Raw genomic sequence first — 19,847 nt, forward strand, 5'->3', positions numbered from 1 at the left:
TTTTGACGACCAGAGTTCAAGTCCCGGGTCATCGTTTTTTTGTTTGTTTGTTTTTTTCATACTTTTGGGATTTTGACGACAGGTCCCGGGTCACCGTTTTTTTTTTTGTTTTTTGTTTTTTCATACTTTTGGGATTTTGACGACAGGTCCCGGGTCATCGTTTTTTTTTTTTTTTTCATACTTTCCTATCATGGTTAAAAGGCAAAAGATATTCTTTAAACTGATGGCAGTTAAGCTCCATCCACAAAAAAATTGAGTTCAAGTCCCGGGTCATGTTTTTTTTCATTTTTTTTTTTCATACTTTTGGGATTTTGACGACAGGTCCCGGGTCATCGTTTTCTTTTTTTTTCTTTTTTTTTCATACTTTCCTATCATGGTTAAAAGGCAAAAGATATTCTTTAAACTGATGGCAGTTAAGCTCCATCCACAAAAAAATTGAGTTCAAGTCCCGGGTCATGTTTTTTTTTCATTTTTTTTTTTCATACTTTTGGGATTTTGACGACAGGTCCCGGGTCATCGTTTTTTTTTTTTTTTCATACTTTCCTATCATGGTTAACAGGCAAAAGATATTCTTTAAACTGATGGCAGTTAAGCTCCATCCACAAAAAAATTGAGTTCATGTCCCGGGTCATGTTTTTTTTTCATTTTTTTTTTTCATACTTTTGGGATTTTGACGACAGGTCCCGGGTCATCGTTTTTTTTTTTTTTTTTATACTTTCCTATCATGGTTAAAAGGCAAAAGATATTCTTTAAACTGATGGCAGTTAAGCTCCATCCACAAAAAAATTGAGTTCAAGTCCCGGGTCATGTTTTTTTTCATTTTTTTTTTCCATACTTTTGGGATTTTGACGACAGGTCCCGGGTCATCGTTTTTTTTTTTTTTTCATACTTTCCTATCATGGTTAAAAGGCAAAAGATATTCTTTAAACTGATGGCAGTTAAGCTCCATCCACAAAAAAAATGAGTTCAAGTCCCGGGTCATGTTTTTTTTTTTTTATTTTTTTTCATACTTTTGGGATTTTGACGACAGGTCCCGGGTCATCGTTTTTTTTTTTTTTTCATACTTTCCTATCATGGTTAAAAGGCAAAAGATATTCTTTAAACTGATGGCAGTTAAGCTCCATCCACAAAAAAATTGAGTTCAAGTCCCGGGTCATGTTTTTTTTCATTTTTTTTTTTCATACTTTTGGGATTTTGACGACAGGTCCCGGGGTCATCGTTTTTTTTTTTTTTTTCATACTTTCCTATCATGGTTAAAAGGCAAAAGATATTCTTTAAACTGATGGCAGTTAAGCTCCATCCACAAAAAAATTGAGTTCAAGTCCCGGGTCATATTTTTTTTTCATTTTTTTTTTTCATACTTTTGGGATTTTGACGACAGGTCCCGGGTCATCGTTTTCCTTTTTTTCTTTTTTTTTCATACTTTCCTATCATGGTTAAAAGGCAAAAGATATTCTTTAAACTGATGGCAGTTAAGCTCCATCCACAAAAAAATTTAGTTTAAGTCCCGGGTCATGTTTTTTTCCATTTTTTTTTTCATACTTTTGGGATTTTGACGACAGGTCCCGGGTCATCGTTTTTTTTTTTTTTTCATACTTTCCTATCATTGTTAAAAGGCAAAAGATATTCTTTACACTGATGGCAGTTAAGCTCCATCCACAAAAAAATTGAGTTCAAGTCCCGGGTCATGTTTTTTTTTCATTTTTTTTTTTCATACTTTTGGGATTTTGACGACAGGTCCCGGGTCATCGTTTTTTTTTTTTTTTCATACTTTCCTATCATGGTTAAAAGGCAAAAGATATTCTTTAAACTGATGGCAGTTAAGCTCCATCCACAAAAAAATTGAGTTCAAGTCCTGGGTCATGTTTTTTTTCATTTTTTTTTTTCATACTTTTGGGATTTTGACGACAGGTCCCGGGTCATCGTTTTTTTTTTTTTTTTCATACTTTCCTATCATGGTTAAAAGGCAAAAGATATTCTTTAAACTGATGGCAGTTAAGCTCCATCCACAAAAAAATTGAGTTCAAGTCCCGGGTCATGTTTTTTTTCATTTTTTTTTCATACTTTTGGGATTTTGACGACAGGTCCCGGGTCATCGTTTTCTTTTTTTTTTCTTTTTTTTTCATACTTTCCTATCATGGTTAAAAGGCAAAAGATATTCTTTAAACTGATGGCAGTTAAGCTCCATCCACAAAAAAATTGAGTTCAAGTCCCGGGTCATGTTTTTTTTTCATTTTTTTTTTTCATACTTTTGGGATTTTGACGACAGGTCCCGGGTCATCGTTTTCTCTTTTTTTTCTTTTTTTTTCATACTTTCCTATCATGGTTAAATGGCAAAAGATATTCTTTAAACTGATGGCAGTTAAGCTCCATCCACAAAAAAAAATTAATCAGCCTTTTTTTAAGCCACTTCATCAAAACCTCTCGTAATGAGGGTGGGGGAACGGATTCCGACAGCTGGTTTTTTGCCGTCGGATTCTGTTCCCCCCCTCTCATTTTTCTTAGCAGTGAGGTTCAAATACTCAACAAACTTTTGTTTTCCAGTTGTCCCCTATAGCCAAGTGGTCTAAGCACTGACATTTAACACTTTTGGGATTTTGACGACCAGAGTTCAAGTCCCGGGTCATCGTTTTTTTGTTTGTTTGTTTTTTTCATACTTTTGGGATTTTGACGACAGGTCCCGGGTCACCGTTTTTTTTTTTTTTTTTTTTTTTTCATACTTTCCTATCATGGTTAAAAGGCAAAAGATATTCTTTAAACTGATGGCAGTTAAGCTCCATCCACAAAAAAATTGAGTTCAAGTCCCGGGTCATGTTTTTTTTCATTTTTTATTTTCATACTTTTGGGATTTTGACGACAGGTCCCGGGTCATCGTTTTCTTTCTTTTTTTCATACTTTCCTATCATGGTTAAAAGGCAAAAGATATTCTTTAAACTGATGGCAGTTAAGCTCCATCCACAAAAAAATTGAGTTCAAGTCCCGGGTCATGTTTTTTTTTCATTTTTTTTTTCATACTTTTGGGATTTTGACGACAGGTCCCGGGTCATCGTTTTTTTTTTTTTTTCATACTTTCCTATCATGGTTAAAAGGCAAAAGATATTCTTTAAACTGATGGCAGTTAAGCTCCATCCACAAAAAAATTGAGTTCAAGTCCTGGGTCATGTTTTTTTTCATTTTTTTTTTTCATACTTTTGGGATTTTGACGACAGGTCCCGGGTCATCGTTTTTTTTTTTTTTTTCATACTTTCCTATCATGGTTAAAAGGCAAAAGATATTCTTTAAACTGATGGCAGTTAAGCTCCATCCACAAAAAAATTGAGTTCAAGTCCCGGGTCATGTTTTTTTTCATTTTTTTTTCATACTTTTGGGATTTTGACGACAGGTCCCGGGTCATCGTTTTCTTTTTTTTTTCTTTTTTTTTCATACTTTCCTATCATGGTTAAAAGGCAAAAGATATTCTTTAAACTGATGGCAGTTAAGCTCCATCCACAAAAAAATTGAGTTCAAGTCCCGGGTCATGTTTTTTTTTCATTTTTTTTTTTCATACTTTTGGGATTTTGACGACAGGTCCCGGGTCATCGTTTTCTCTTTTTTTTCTTTTTTTTTCATACTTTCCTATCATGGTTAAATGGCAAAAGATATTCTTTAAACTGATGGCAGTTAAGCTCCATCCACAAAAAAAAATTAATCAGCCTTTTTTTAAGCCACTTCATCAAAACCTCTCGTAATGAGGGTGGGGGAACGGATTCCGACAGCTGGTTTTTTGCCGTCGGATTCTGTTCCCCCCCTCTCATTTTTCTTAGCAGTGAGGTTCAAATACTCAACAAACTTTTGTTTTCCAGTTGTCCCCTATAGCCAAGTGGTCTAAGCACTGACATTTAACACTTTTGGGATTTTGACGACCAGAGTTCAAGTCCCGGGTCATCGTTTTTTTGTTTGTTTGTTTTTTTCATACTTTTGGGATTTTGACGACAGGTCCCGGGTCACCGTTTTTTTTTTTTTTTTTTTTTTTTCATACTTTCCTATCATGGTTAAAAGGCAAAAGATATTCTTTAAACTGATGGCAGTTAAGCTCCATCCACAAAAAAATTGAGTTCAAGTCCCGGGTCATGTTTTTTTTCATTTTTTATTTTCATACTTTTGGGATTTTGACGACAGGTCCCGGGTCATCGTTTTCTTTCTTTTTTTCATACTTTCCTATCATGGTTAAAAGGCAAAAGATATTCTTTAAACTGATGGCAGTTAAGCTCCATCCACAAAAAAATTGAGTTCAAGTCCCGGGTCATGTTTTTTTTTCATTTTTTTTTTCATACTTTTGGGATTTTGACGACAGGTCCCGGGTCATCGTTTTTTTTTTTTTTTTTATACTTTCCTATCATGGTTAAAAGGCAAAAGATATTCTTTAAACTGATGGCAGTTAAGCTCCATCCACAAAAAAATTGAGTTCAAGTCCCGGGTCATGTTTTTTTTCATTTTTTTTTTTCATACTTTTGGGATTTTGACGACAGGTCCCGGGGTCAAATTTAATCAGCCTTTTTTTAAGCCACTTCATCAAAACCTCTCGTAATGAGGGTGGGGGAACGGATTCCGACAGCTGTTTTTTTGCCGTCGGATTCTGTTCCCCCCCTCTCATTTTTCTTAGCAGTGAGGTTCAAATACTCAACAAACTTTTGTTTTCCAGTTGTCCCCTATAGTCAACTGGTCTAAGCACTGACATTTAACACTTTTGGGATTTTGACGACCAGAGTTCAAGTCCCGGGTCATCGTTTTTTTGTTTGTTTGTTTTTTTCATACTTTTGGGATTTTGACGACAGGTCCCGGGTCATCGTTTTTTTGTTTGTTTGTTTTTTTCATACTTTTGGGATTTTGACGACAGGTTTTTTTTTCATACTTTCCTATCATTGTTAAAAGGCAAAATATATTCTTTAAACTGATGGCAGTTAAGCTCCATCCACAAAAAAATTGAGTTCAAGTCCCGGGTCATGTTTTTTTTCATTTTTTTTTTTCATACTTTTGGGATTTTGACGACAGGTCCCGGGTCATCGTTTTTTTTTTTTTTACCCCAAAAAGCACATTTTTGCACATTTGAAGGATCATTTTTCAATATTGGAATGTGAGTGAAATACAAAGCCTATAATAAAGAATAGTTTAGCATCCAAAATTTTTAATAATATATATTATTATTATTATTATTATTAGATATAGAATAATAATATACATGTTAAAAATAGGGAGGGGAAAAAAAATATACACACATACGGTATATATATATATATATATGTAAGCGGAGTTACGTTATTGCCTGTTGTGCACAGGAACCCTAAAGGCACCGGGGTGGTGGATTTTTATATATATATATAAATAAATAAATATAGCTGCAAGCAGCGATGGAGGGCCCAAGCCGGTGGCACCGTCTTCCTGGTGCCTTTAGTGCAACTAAAGGCACCGGGGTGGCGGTGCCACCGGCTTGGGCCCGTAATCGCTGCTTGCAGCTATATTTTCTTCTTCTTTTTTTTGGGTGACCATGGGACTTTTATTTTGGTGTGTGTTTTCGCTGACGGTGAGACACACGAATGGTTCCGCAGTCGTTGTTGTTGTGCTTCTAGTCATATATACTGTCTATGCTAGTCACTCATCAGGCGGACAGCAGCCGCTGAAGATGATGGAGCATTCAGCATCAGACTCAGAAACTGAAGATCATGTTCAACCTTTACTTCGCAGGAAAGACACCGGAGAGATTCAGAAAGGTAGAACGATATTAACTATGCATGTCTTTTTTGCAGGTTTAAAACATGTGTACCATATGGTACCATAAGTTCCATAATAGGACTTTCAAACTAATATTATATATGTAAATGCAGTTATCGTTGTGCTTAATTGACAATTGATCATTGTTAACTTGTAATTTGCTAGAACAACCCCATGTTAAGAAATTCCTTATTTATATTTAGTATCCATAACATGTCAGAATTCATTCATCCCCAAAGTGGGAAAGTGCAGACTTAATTTCTTTAGTTCAATGTGATTGTCGCAGCACTTAACGCAGTCGGTATAAATAATGCAAGAGCTTATCAGATATGCTTTCAAAACATCCAGTCACGTGAAGGAGGAAGTGTGTTAGTCATGCAGGTATCTGCCCTGAAAATGTACCGCGATTATGGCAAGCCGTTTTAACATGTAATACTTAAAACGTACTACTAGTATCTATTTTCATAGTACTCTTTTTTTTTTTTTAGATGCTGGTGTCTATTCCACTATACTTTTTATTTTTTAGTTATTAGTGATTATTGTTTAGAAGATACTTGTACTTATTTATTAGATAGTACTTATTCCAATAGTGTCTATGTTACGAGTTTCAAATGGTGTAACTGGAGTAACAAATGATTTTGACTGGGGTTCACTACTCTCAGCTCTCCTAGATGTCAGTCTGGAAAACAGAATCAAAGAATCAATAAGTGAAAGAGCGAACCGCCATTTTCATCTCCAAATCTCTGTATGAGAGACGATGAACGCGTCCGTCACCTAAACAGCGCGGTGCAACAATACCCGCACTTTTTGGTTCCGCTTTCTTTGGTTCCCCCCTGCATTACTATTGTCGTATGCAATAAAAGTTGCAATTATAATAAACGCTGCGTGTTATCACAAACAAATATCAAATAAACACTGAATTGTTTTACACATAAAGATATATCACATCTAGTATGTATATTTACCTGTTAAGAAAAATAAATAGGTGAACTCTCTTTGGGACAGTCTTTTAACCACTATTTGACAATGGTTTCTGTTTGTTCTTCCAGCTCCTGCTTGCTGCTCCTCACGTTACGGGTTGGCCTTTTTGTCGTGTTATGGCTTCTTTGTGGCATATGCCCTCAGGGTAAACCTTAGTGTGGCAATGGTGGACATGCTGAAAAACCGTACCAGTGCCAACAGCAGTTCCTCCGTCTGTCCTCATCACAGCAGCCCTGTCCCCAAACACAATCACACCGTAAGAGCCTCTACTTTAAGGTGTCACATTATTACATATGCAAACTGACATTGTTTTATTATATGATTTGTAAAAAACATATAACTATACTAAATTTAAGTTAATTATATTAAAAATATATACACTGTTTAATGTGTATTTCAAATAAATATTTTAAAGGAGTACGTATACACAATTTTTCATTTCTATATTATGAACAATTACAGAAATTATTTTTTAAATATTTAACATTTAAATAAATAAATGCTGCTGTTGTTTTTTTACAATGTTGCTTATTTACCTAAAAATATGAAACTCATTTTAAATGGCATGAAAAGAAAGGGACATTATTTCAGTTTTTTGGAATTTTAAAAAAATGTTATGTGCGCCAATACACATTTTAAATAATTTAAGCCTATTCATGAGATTTTAGAAGCGTTTATCATATTCAGTTCAATATCTCAACAGGCCAGTGTGTATGACTGGGATTCAGAGACTCAGGGCTGGATCCTGGGCTCTTTTTTCTATGGATATATACTTACTCAGATACCAGGGGGCTACTTGGCACGCAAGTACGGTGCCAAGTGGCTCTTGGGTATTGGCATCCTTTGCACTGTGATCTTCACCCTGCTGACTCCAGTAGCTGCTGATCTAGGAGCTGGTTACCTCATCGCTGTCAGGGTGTTGGAAGGTATAGGGGAGGTAACCTCAAAACTCATTACCTAAAATATGCTTTATATTATGGTATATCATATTATATGATACATTTAGGTGTTATTTATTTTGTAAAATAAAAGTTCTTCTTGGGCTTCTAGGGAGTGTCATATCCTGCTATGCATGCTATGTGGGCGTCATGGGCACCACCTCTGGAGAGAAGTCGACTGCTCACTATCTCTTACACAGGTGCCCTAGAACGCATATGGTTTCATGTGTAACAATCTCCTTAAGATTTGCGAATTTGTACTATTCTTTCTTTATTTCCTTTTTTAGGTGCTCAACTGGGAACTGTAGTGGCTCTCCCTCTTTCTGGTCAGATATGTTTTTATCTAGACTGGACATACGTCTTTTATATATTTGGTAAGTTTTTATTATACTACTCATTTAAAAGTGAACTGTGTGCACAAGCAGAATGAAATGTAATGCTAAAGATGCGATCACAGGCTTGTCTCTGAGTATATTCTTAATGTACACTTCATAATTAATTCGTATTTCTCTTTGAATCACAGGAGTTGTTGGACTTCTTTGGTTTGTCCTTTGGGCTTGTTTAGTCAGTAACACTCCCAGCTCACACAAAAGGATAACAGAGGCTGAAAAGACATACATATTGGCATCTTTAAAAAATGAAGTAGGCAGTGATATCCAATAGTGCTTTATGTGTGCATCTTAATTGTAAAACCAGTTCATGCTTGACTCATTAATTGACTGTATGCATTATAATGTGTCATGTCCTGCTGCAGCTGTCCCCAACCACAGATTACATCCCATGGACATCAATCCTCAAGTCTTTGCCATTATGGGCCATAGTTGTGGCTCACTTCTCCTACAACTGGACATTTTACACACTGCTGACTCTCTTACCCACCTACATGAATGATGTTCTTGGATTCAGCATCCAGCAGGTGAGTGCAAAGCAGGATGATTATCAGAACAATTTGAATTTTACCAAATGTATTTTAATTTTTGAATGATTTGCATGTTGAAGATACATCATACATATGTGTATGACATTACTCAAATGAAATTGAGTTTGAACTCAAATTTACCAAAATGAAAATGTTTTGTATGTTGGGGTTGGTAACTATATTATTTATTTATGTATTTTTATTTATTTTTTTGTCTCTTATGACAGGCTGCATTTATTTGATTTAAAATACACTTAAAACTGTAATATTATGAAAATTAAAATAACTGTTTTCTGTTTTAATATATTCCTGTGATTGCAAAGCTGGATTTTTTTTGTGGCCATTACACCATTTCATTTATTGTCATTGTTTTTTTGTTTGCTGCTCAAGAAACATTTCTCATTGGTATCAATGTTGTAGGCAGTTGTGCTGCCTAATTTGTTTTGCAGAAACCGTGATACATTCAGAATTCTTGAATGAATGGAAAGTTCAAAAGAACTGCATTTATTTGAAATAGAAATAGTTTGCAACATTATAAATGTCTTCACTGCAACTTTTGAGCATTTTAATGCATTTTTTGGTGAAAAATTATAAATTTATTATACTTAAATTTAAAACACACACACACACACACACACACACACACTGACCCCAAACTTTTAAATGGTAGTGTATTTCATGTAAAATGCGTCACCTGAGAGTAAACGTCTACTCTTATCAAAAGGCCCATTGCTGTGTAGTAAGTGTGAACTCTGTTATTCTCAGAATGGAATGCTCTCGGCTCTGCCCTACCTTGGCTGTTGGTTGCTGGCTTTGCTGGGTGGACAGCTGGCAGACTTCTTGAGAGAGAAATGTTTTATGCGCACTGTAATTGTGCGCAAGGCTTTCACTATAGTAGGTAAGGTATTCATAGACCCTTTACACTTTTTGTTATGCTGAACTGTGCACATTTGCAGAAATGTTGATGGGATGATTGTTGTCAATGCTTTAAATAAATCAGTGTGTCTGTTTTTAATGTGTCCAGGAATGGTGGGACCAGCCGTCTTCCTGGTGGTTGCTGGCCACACTGGCTGTAACTACATCTTGGCCATTGCCTTCCTCACCATCTCTTCCGCTCTAGGGGGAATTTCAGCGTCTGGATTTAACATCAACCATTTGGATATTGCTCCCTCGTAAGACAAGGCTTTTTGTTGGCAGCTTTTTAGGAGAACTGTACATGCATGAAATATAGTTTCAACAGTGTATAAAGTGTCCCTGCATTTTCTGATATAGTTTTATCGAAGGTTTTTTTTCTTCTTCTTCACAGCTATGCTGGCATATTGCTTGGGATCACAAACACATTTGCCACTATACCTGGAATGGTGGGCCCAGTAATAGCAAGATCTCTGACCAAATCTGTAAGTTACAGTTTTTTGCCAATAAAACAGTTTCTGAACATGTTTTTTTAATATAAAGACTGCATTATGTTGTGAAATGTGCTGCATAAACTAGGAAAGGTCCTGTACATTTTTAAATACTATGCGTGTTGCTGATGTAAGGGTGGTCCCATGTTCATGATGTGAGAATTCTTAACATAATTCAGAACATTCATTCTTCAAAAATCCATTCTTCATGTAATTTACATAATTGTTCAGCTTTTATTTAACGATTATTTTGACTGTTTTTTTGACAATGGAGTAACAAATGCCTAAATATTTTTGTTTTAATCTAGAACACCATTCCAGAGTGGCAAACTGTCTTCTACATCTCTGCAGCGATCAATATATTTGGAGCTGTTTTCTTCACAATATTCGGCCAGGGCACAGTCCAGCCTTGGGCTGTTCAGAGAATAAACATTCAATAAAGCATATCTACCATTAGCCATTTCCAAAAGGCCAAAGGGATGTACCTATTGTAAATTCCATAGAGATCCTGTAGGTAATTGCATATGGTTTGTAAACTAATGAATATTGCACAATCAAATGTTGTTGTTGTTGTTTTTTTAAAAACATAACAAACACCATGAATTCTTATAATTGTATTGGTAATAGGCATATCTGTATTTGTTATAATACTGTTGAATGCAGTAAATCAAATGCAATAAGAATTGCATTTTCCCTCAAATACATGAAATTAATTTGGATCTTCTCAAGTTTGATAATGGAAATATTTTACCTAATATTTTACGATGATTATCCCTATGAAATATGCCATAATTTAGGCCTATGATTAGCACAATATGCCTTAACCTTGCTCAAGCAATAGGACAACAAGGGACATTTTTTAATTCATGTTTTGCCTTTTTGTACAGTATAACTAAATTATGTGTTTTTTTTTTATTTCTTCTATTTTGTGCAATCGTTAAAAATGACGAATAAAACTCGTTGTATAATGCAAATTGTCAAGATGCTGTAATACATGCATCATCACCTGTCAAATGAGTGTATATTTAATAAAAATATTGCACTCGTTTATTTGGTTTATGAACTTTGTTTCATTGTTAGGATTATAAGTTCTATTTCGCCGAATAATTAACTGCGTCGTCACCTGTACCCATCTCCGCAGTTTAGGAACACCTGACACTTTTAAAGCCAATGCGTCTGCAGAACACACTCTTATTAACCTTTTTCCTTTCCCGTTCGTCAATCCTAATGATTGTTTCTTTACAATAGCAGTCTGACCTCAAGCATCCTCTGTGACTGATGTAGACAGCAATATTGCGCTCGTCTGCGCATGCACAGTCGCTTGCGTCGGGTCTGTATAATAACAAGATCAGACGCTCAGCCTCTTCAGCACCGTTCCAGTGTCCCGAACTCACGCGCAGGTACAGTACCGCACATTCACGCGCATCTTCAACTGCGAACTTAAAAACAAACCAATCAAACGTGTCCGTAATTATATAATATTATATCGTCTTGCTATTTATGTCTTCAAGATAATTGCCTTGTAATAGATCTACTGATGCTTCGACATTGCGCTAGACAGGCTGGGAATGGGAGAACATGGCGGCAGCTGCAGAGGAAGGGATTGCACTATTAAATCCCCTAGACATCTAAATGATCTCTTCGCCTGCTGTTCGTTGACGACTACGCTGGCAATGTTTATGTGCAAATGAACACCAAAAGGAACAGCTTTCTGAAGTCATGTTGGGCTGATTCGATTGTCACGCATAACAGGAATAATTTCAAGTCCTTTTTAAAGACTGCGTCTCTGTTAGGTAACCTCAACCAGAATAGCCCTTCTGTTAACCTCTCAAGTTAAGCTGAGAATTAGCTTCCTTACACCAATGGCAGTCTAGCTTTTGCCTTTAAGGAACCTTTTGGAATTCTGTCCCTGAAGAATTACTTATCAGCTCATCTGAAATGATGCTGATGCAATAATCTTGCATGCTGAGTTCATGATGCAGCTTAATCTTAATGCACTACCTTAGAATTGAATATTACTTCTAGCTTAAATAGCTGCTCCAATTTTTTTTCTTTTAACAATATCGGCTACATGAGTGGCTCACAAATGGCTGCCAGTCTTTTAAATCGGTAGGCGAATCTTTACAAAATGGAGGTCTGCAGGACAAAGATGTACCAGGCATGAAGAAATGCATGCCCAGTCTTTTAAAGCAGTTGCTAGTTACTTGACTGAGCTACAAACCTAAATAGCCCGAAATTACAAACTTACTGCTGTTCTAAAGGTTGAAAAGGGGAGATGTAGTGAATACCGTATTTGTTAATCAAATGTCTTAGTCTGCATTTCTTTCAGTGTCCATTAAGTGAAATTCAAATAAGACATTTAAATGATGGTATTTGTATAGGTAATTGTAGGATAGTTACATAGATTACCGCAGCCACAATATATATTTCAGGCATTGTTCACCCAGATGTCTCGTGTGGTTTACTTTAGAAGAACACCAGAGGGGAGTTTTTGAAGAATGTGCAGGTTTGTCTTTTCCTTGAGGATTTTGCATTGAGCCTTTTCAAGGCTTTACATCGTCAGTCCCCTTTTTTTGTCATTCAGTGGAAAAGAATGACCAGGACATTCTTCAAATTTCTCCTTTAATATTCCATAGATGGAGGTCATACAAATTTGGGACAACATTGGATGAATAATTTATATAATTTTCATTTTGGACTACACCGTATTGTCAGATGTACTCAAGAACAGTGCTTGTATTTGAATGGGCGCTTCTTTAGTCCTTTGAATGAGTGGGTTTTAAATTCGATAAAAAGCATCCTCTAGCAAGGGATCATGCGTTCATCTTTATGTCCATTATAGAATTTGCTCAATAACTGTTACTTGGTGTCTGTGTAAAGCTTTACAGATACATCGGCACTTTAAATAAAGCCATCAGCCATGGGAAAGGAGAAGCTCCACATCAATATTGTGGTTATTGGCCATGTGGACTCTGGAAAGTCCACTACAACTGGCCACCTTATCTACAAGTGTGGTGGGATTGACAAGCGAACAATTGAGAAGTTTGAGAAAGAGGCTGCAGAGGTAATATATTGGAGACATTTTAACTACGGTAATATATGATTAAATCAATTTCAGCTGATATATAATGGTATGTTTATGTCCATAACTCCTAGATGGGAAAGGGCTCTTTTAAGTATGCATGGGTGCTGGACAAGCTGAAAGCAGAAAGAGAGAGAGGAATCACCATTGACATCTCCCTGTGGAAGTTTGAGACCAGCAAATACTACGTCACCATCATTGATGCTCCAGGACACAGGGACTTCATCAAAAACATGATCACTGGAACCTCACAGGTTAGGAGCTTAACAGGCACACAGATATATATTTAGTAGCTGCTATGTTTAAGAAATAATCCCCAACGGGTTTTCTGACCCTCAGGCAGACTGTGCCGTGCTGATCGTGGCGGCAGGTGTCGGGGAGTTCGAGGCTGGCATCTCGAAGAACGGTCAGACCAGAGAGCACGCTCTTCTGGCCTACACATTGGGTGTGAAGCAGCTGATTGTGGGTGTCAACAAGATGGATTCCACTGAACCCAGTTACAGCCAGAAGCGTTATGAGGAAATTGTGAAAGAAGTTAGCACCTACATCAAGAAGATTGGTTATAATCCTGACACAGTGGCATTCGTGCCCATCTCTGGCTGGAATGGAGATAACATGCTTGAGGCCAGTCCCAATGTAAGTATGACCTTTGTTTCCACTAAGGTAGCATAATTAATCGGTATAAAAAATTTTTTTTTCTATTTCTTGGAACGGCTCGGTTTGCGGTAAATGCTGCACCACACAAATTTATCTCTGTATCGGTTTTGAGATTGGCTCGCTTATACCGGGCATTTTGGAACCCAACATGTGCCAACCATCTTCCAAAACATGTAATGAGAAGTGTTTATAAACCATCTGTTGCCAAAAGAGACGCTTTAAGGGCTGCCTGTGGTTTCTCCACCAATATAAAAGGTTGATTGGTTTAACATTTGAAAATGAAGAAATTAAGACGGCCATAAATTAAATAAATAATTGAGATATTACAATTGTGATTCTTATTTTAATATTTTGATTTAGTTATACTAATAATACAAAATATTTATTTTTACATGTAATATTATTAATATAATAATAATAACAATTATTATTATAGCCATATAAATGGCCAAATTATGCAGCTTTACAAACAAGCACAGCACACCTGGAGCTTAAAAAAGAAATCACATTTTAATATCGTAATCACAATTTTTATCAGAAAAATCGCACTTCGTTTTTTCCACCCCCCCAAATTCCCCTAGTGTCTGCATATCAGTTTGGAGCATTAAGAATTTCTTCAGTGAATATGAACACTTTTTATTTGTGCAAAATGGCATCCCAACTGGTTGGTTTCCATCAGTGTCTAGGTTTCTATGACTTTGCTTTAGATGACTTGGTTCAAAGGTTGGAAAATTACCCGGAAAGAGGGAAATGCATCTGGGACCACCCTATTGGAGGCTCTGGATGCCATTCAGCCTCCATCACGTCCAACTGACAAACCCCTCCGCCTGCCTCTTCAGGACGTCTACAAGATTGGAGGTTTGCATTGCTGCAAGCTATATTGCAGATAGGCTACAAATAAATTAAATGGATACCAGTGTTATCTTTTAACCTTAAAACATAAAGGCAATAAGGCTAACATAAAGCAGAGCCGAATGATAAGCAATGTTTTCACTAGGTATTGGAACCGTCCCTGTGGGCCGCGTGGAGACTGGCGTTTTGAAGCCAGGTATGGTGGTGACCTTTGCCCCTGTGAACGTGACAACTGAAGTCAAGTCTGTGGAGATGCATCACGAAGCTCTTTCGGAGGCCTATCCCGGGGACAACGTTGGCTTTAACGTCAAGAACGTCTCCGTCAAGGACATCCGTCGCGGCAACGTCGCTGGAGACAGCAAAAACGACCCACCCCAGGAGGCCGCCAGCTTCACGGCTCAAGTAAGCTTGAATAACTTCTGTTTTCATTACTCACTTCAGCAAGCCTGAGTAATCATTACAAGCTTCATTGTTTCCCATCAGGTGATCATCTTGAATCACCCAGGGCAGATCAGCGCTGGCTACGCCCCTGTGCTGGATTGCCACACTGCGCACATCGCCTGTAAGTTCGCAGAGCTGAAGGAGAAGATCGATCGTCGTTCTGGGAAGAAGCTTGAGGACAACCCCAAGAGCCTCAAGTCAGGAGACGCGGCCATTGTTGACATGATCCCTGGGAAGCCTATGTGTGTGGAGAGCTTTTCAGAGTATCCTCCTCTGGGTAAGTGCTATCCCAACATTCCACTCGAAGAGCGAAATTCTTCATTGCTCATTATTCATTTCATTTTTATTTAAAGGGGTCATCGGATGGCCATTTTCCACAAGTTGGCATGATTCTTTAGGGTCTTCATGTAAAGTTGGTAACATACTTAGGTTAAAATTCCTCAATGGTTGTGTAAAACAACACCCTTTTTACCTCCTCAAAAACAGCTCTGTTCAGAGCGACCCGTTTCAGTGCATGTCTCTTTAAATGATAATGAGCAACTGCTCACTCTACCCATTTCTTCCGTGGGGGGTGTTGACACAAGACACCTGCCATGCCAACTTGCCTTGGCGGACAGTATACAAATGGCTGAGAGCGGAAATATATGCTAATACGTGAGCATGAGCAATTTGACATCATATTGTTCAGAAAATCCAAACGGCTTTATTATTGAGTGTTTAGGCTTTTTGAGGATAAAAAAGGAGTGAATGGATTTTTTTCATTGTATGGTGGTGTGTCCACACACTGCAATAACGCATTTATATGCAAACACAATATAAAAGTGAATTTTGCATCCGATGACCCCTTTAAGGTAACTGAGGTTAAATTCTTTATATTTTATTTCTTGATGTTTTGTAATTCCTCTTATATGGATATCTAAAATCTATGCCAAATAACTAAAATTAAGAAACATTTGATTGCTGATTTAATGATAATAGGTTGATGACTGATTATTGCTTGACTTTTTTTTATAAATGTTAAAGGCATAGGAAATGAAATTTGTTTTATTTTCAAATTCTGTTATTTACTTCCAAACCAGTATAAATATATTTCTTTATATTTCTTTTAAAAAAAAGACATTTTAAAACAAGGTCACAGTGTTTTTTTGTCCATGGAGTGAATGGTGTCCATTTTTATTTTGGGCTCCAATCATTTTAATTATATTGACAAAACATTTATCAACATATACATTTTTTTGGTGGTGAAATTGAGGTATCGATAGGTGATTTCATCCGTATTGTGACATCCAAATAACACAATTGAAAACATGTAGGGTGGGACTATTCTATCCATTGGTTGTAGATTGGATGGAGGCCGATCTGGGGTCATATGTATAAAGCCTAAATTCTAAGAATGATGTCATTTTAGTCTTATTCCTAGACCTAAGAATAAGTGTGATTCAGAAAAGTTCCTATTTGTTAATACCGGGTCTCAGCTCCTAAATTATGTAAGAGTGCTGGAGAGGTTTCCTAACCTAGTCAGGAGTGACAAGCTGGCAGCAGAGAAGAGACAACACACTTTCTGAAAAAGATATAATATATTGGATTTATATGATGACAGAGTTGATAAAACGATACAAGCTTAATCGTCAAAGTATTCTTTTTGTAAGTGACCTAGTAGGAAATTGAATAGCTTCTGCCACTCTACAAATCTATGCTCTAACTGCAGAAATGACTGTAATAATGAAATATCTAGGCGACTAAAAAGTAAGCATGCTCTTAAAAAGCACTATATACTACACTGACCACTCCAAACATACAGTACTGGCCTACTGTAAGTGATATCTGTTTTTAATGACCCTACAAGTTTGATTAAACCAACAAAATATGAGGAAAATATATCTATATATTTTTTTAATATTAGGGAAGAAAACACTAAACTTGGTTAAAGTATTTATAAGACATAATGATTTGGCCAAAAAGACACTTAAACACTGGAGTTGTTTGGGTCGTTGATGGAACTCATATTTGCATCATTGCTCCAACTGTAAATGAGGAGACAAATACCAATAGAAAATGACTCCACATCATCAATACTTATTTGTGATCATTTTGCACAATGCAAAATATGTGTGGGTATGTTTGCACAAACTCCGAAATTCGGCACTAGTAAAGTCACATCACGTCTATTTATATATCACTTTATTCACAATAGATTGCTTAAAAGCAAGCATCTTTACCGTATTAAACATGAAAAACATTGTCAGTGTCTTGTTTCATCAGAAGAACGGCTTCATTTTCTACTAAGCAGCTCTCCAGCATGTTCATGTTTTCACCAACCGACGTCTGACCTCGACGGACTCAACAGGAGAAATGAACTGGAAAAGATTTCAGCGTGAAAGAAAGCGGAGTCTCAGCGCACACCTACCTATTACGTAATCGCCACGGACCAATGGTAGAACAAAGGCGTTTATCAGCCGGAGCTTTTCCGGAAAGTTCGCCTTGGCAAGCCGTTTCGAACTCCTGAAACGAACTCCGAACGAACTTCGTTTTGGCCTGATTTTGTTCGAAAAGACGTTACATCAGTTCGTTCTTGTTCTTTTTCATCCTTTGTTTAGGGGTAAAATTAAGTTCGATATACTATTAGCAAACATCTGACGCCACCCACACTGCTTGGAGCGGCGTTTAGATGAATATGTAAATATGTGCTATAAGCTTTCCTGTCAATAACAAAATGAACACAACAAAATTGAGAAAACAACAAGCATTTTCAGTAAAGCATCGGATCATAGCAGCGATATGTTTGCACAAGCTCTGCAATTCGGCACTCTAGTATGTCACGTCATGTTTATTTATATAGCACTTTATACAATAGATTGATTAAAAGCCCGTAGCTTTACCATATTAAACATGAAAAACAATATCAGTGTCTCATTTTATCAGAAATACATCAATTTCTACTATAAAGCAAGATTCCAGTGTATTCATGTTTTCACTTGTGGACGCCTGTCCTCGACAGACTCAACAGAAAGAATAAACCAGAGAAGAGTTCCATGTGAAAGAAGGCGGAGCCTCAGCGCACACCTACCCATTACGTAATCGCCCACGGACCAATGGGAGTTTGAAGGTGTTTATCAGGCGGAGCGAAGTTTTCTGGAAAGTTCGCTTTGGCAAGCCGTTTCGCACTCCTAAAACGAACTCCGTTTGGACCTGATTTTGTTCGAAATTATGTCGTGCCAATTCGGTCTTCGATTTATTTTGAAGTATATCGGGGCCTTTAGACATTGCTAAAAGTTGCTTTTAGCTTCTTTATAAGTAGCTCCTATTAAACAAGTCCTACTTTTTGATACTTAAGCCTATTCGAGCATTTTTGAGAAGTTTTATACATATGGCCTCTGAATCCGAGTATGCAGTTGATTGTAAGAAAGGGGCGGAGTTTAAATGATTGGAGAAATCTAGTATACATCACCAGTGCAAAGTGTGTCTTTTCACTAGAAGTTTGAGTTTTTAGTATACATTACCAGAGTGAAGTCTGTCTTTTTACTAGAAGTTCGAGTTATGACATTTTGATAATAAAATGGTCAAATTAAACCTATGCATGGCTGAATCATTCACAAAAACATAGGCTACCTTTAGAAAATAGATAGGATTAGTTTTCTTTGCATTCAACACACCTAGACCTTTTCTCTCATTGTTAAAGTCATGGCAGTGATGGCACAACTCATCCAAAAGGCTTTTTAGGATTCATTATAGTACACAGATGACCTGCTTGGATCAAAACCATCCTTTTGGTTTGCAGGTCGTTTTGCTGTGCGTGACATGCGTCAGACAGTCGCAGTGGGTGTGATTAAAGGAGTGGAGAAGAAGACCGCGACGAGCGGGAAGGTCACCAAATCCGCTCAGAAAGCCCAGAAGGTCAAATGAATGTTGTGTTTGACTGCCAACTCCAGAGACACATATGGAAAAGCAGAGATCATCCAGCTCTTCTATCCTATTGGCTGCCTAGGTTCCATAGTTAGAGACTGCTTAATAGTTCCAATGCATCGCAAAAGTATCAGAAGGAAAAAAAATATTAACAAAAGCAGTCCTTTAGTTTGTGTCGACTCGTAAATCTTAAATCCACACCATTATTTGTGTTAGTTGTGCTCTTCTCTTCGATGATGGCTGTTGAAACCATATGTGATTTTTAATATCTTGAGAGGTCTGACCTCTCCTTCTCTGGAGTGCAGTTTTAGCCTGGTTCTCACAATGTTGTCTTTGCTTGTTTTAGTGCTTGTTTGCAAAATACCATGTGTTCAGTATCCACTGGTGGTGAGTTACTTAAACAACACTATTTAGTAGACTTTGAGAACCTGTATGTTTATCTCTCAATTAGCCCATGTCTGGGCTCATGCAATCTTTGGTGCACTGACAGCTTTATGTTTAGCACTTTGACTGGCGTAGGCTAACCCTCGCACAAGCACTTGTTGACTTTAATTGGCATTAGCTACTGCACCTTATAAAAAATAAAAGCTTTCGTGTCATATTAAAGATGTCTCAACCATGAAAACGGTGTTTGTGTTCACTTCACTCTCAAACAGGACACTACATAAAAGCTATGTAGAAATGTTTGATCATTTACCTTTGTATTTAGAATTACCAGCATGGTGAGTTAGACTAAATAAAGAAGAAACTGTCTAAGAACAGATAATTTTGCTTTTTTCTTCTTTTCCAATAACAATAAAGTATTGTATAGTAAGTTAAGTCCTATTCTGAATGTCTTCGTCTTTGGTAGAACAAAATCTTTAAACGTTGTGTGGATAAATCGTTACTTCTTTAGCCACAAGATGTCGCAACTGATCCGTTTA

The 19,847-nt window shown here is 36.9% G+C and overlaps 2 protein-coding genes across 2 annotated transcripts; both read left to right on the top strand.

Moving 5' to 3' along the window:
• The first annotated feature begins 5,530 nt into the window (after positions 1-5,530).
• On the top strand, positions 5,531-10,566 carry slc17a5 (solute carrier family 17 member 5). The gene is made up of 11 exons (XM_079634316.1): positions 5,531-5,747; positions 6,798-6,985; positions 7,433-7,666; positions 7,780-7,867; positions 7,955-8,041; positions 8,191-8,309; positions 8,422-8,583; positions 9,352-9,484; positions 9,611-9,758; positions 9,893-9,983; positions 10,298-10,566. Exons 1-11 carry the CDS (start codon positions 5,660-5,662, stop codon positions 10,427-10,429), a joined length of 1,470 nt encoding a protein of 489 aa, XP_079490442.1. The 5' UTR covers positions 5,531-5,659; the 3' UTR covers positions 10,430-10,566.
• Positions 10,567-11,256: 690 nt separating this feature from the next.
• On the top strand, positions 11,257-19,741 carry eef1a1a (eukaryotic translation elongation factor 1 alpha 1a). The gene is made up of 8 exons (XM_079634317.1): positions 11,257-11,389; positions 12,870-13,053; positions 13,146-13,325; positions 13,411-13,707; positions 14,436-14,586; positions 14,726-14,982; positions 15,064-15,298; positions 18,800-19,741. The coding sequence occupies exons 2-8, from the start codon at positions 12,910-12,912 to the stop codon at positions 18,922-18,924; spliced, it is 1,389 nt and encodes a 462-aa protein (XP_079490443.1). The 5' UTR covers positions 11,257-11,389; positions 12,870-12,909; the 3' UTR covers positions 18,925-19,741.
• The last annotated feature ends 106 nt before the right edge of the window (positions 19,742-19,847 follow it).

The sequence above is a fragment of the Phoxinus phoxinus genome (assembly GCF_949152265.1).
Source record: "Phoxinus phoxinus genome assembly, chromosome: 14".
Taxonomy (NCBI): Eukaryota; Metazoa; Chordata; class Actinopteri; order Cypriniformes; family Leuciscidae; genus Phoxinus; species Phoxinus phoxinus.

Excerpts from the sequence above, each read along its gene's own strand:
- slc17a5 (XM_079634316.1), top strand. The coding sequence starts at position 5,660 with ATGATGGAGCATTCAGCATCAGACTCAGAAACTGAAGATCATGTTCAA. Across the intron at positions 8,042-8,190 it reads ATACGTCTTTTATATATTTG|GAGTTGTTGGACTTCTTTGG; the intron begins GTAAGTTTTTAT and ends TTTGAATCACAG. Across the intron at positions 9,984-10,297 it reads CAAGATCTCTGACCAAATCT|AACACCATTCCAGAGTGGCA; the intron begins GTAAGTTACAGT and ends GTTTTAATCTAG.
- eef1a1a (XM_079634317.1), top strand. The coding sequence starts at position 12,910 with ATGGGAAAGGAGAAGCTCCACATCAATATTGTGGTTATTGGCCATGTG. Across the intron at positions 13,708-14,435 it reads TGCTTGAGGCCAGTCCCAAT|ATGACTTGGTTCAAAGGTTG; the intron begins GTAAGTATGACC and ends ACTTTGCTTTAG. Across the intron at positions 15,299-18,799 it reads TTCAGAGTATCCTCCTCTGG|GTCGTTTTGCTGTGCGTGAC; the intron begins GTAAGTGCTATC and ends TTTGGTTTGCAG.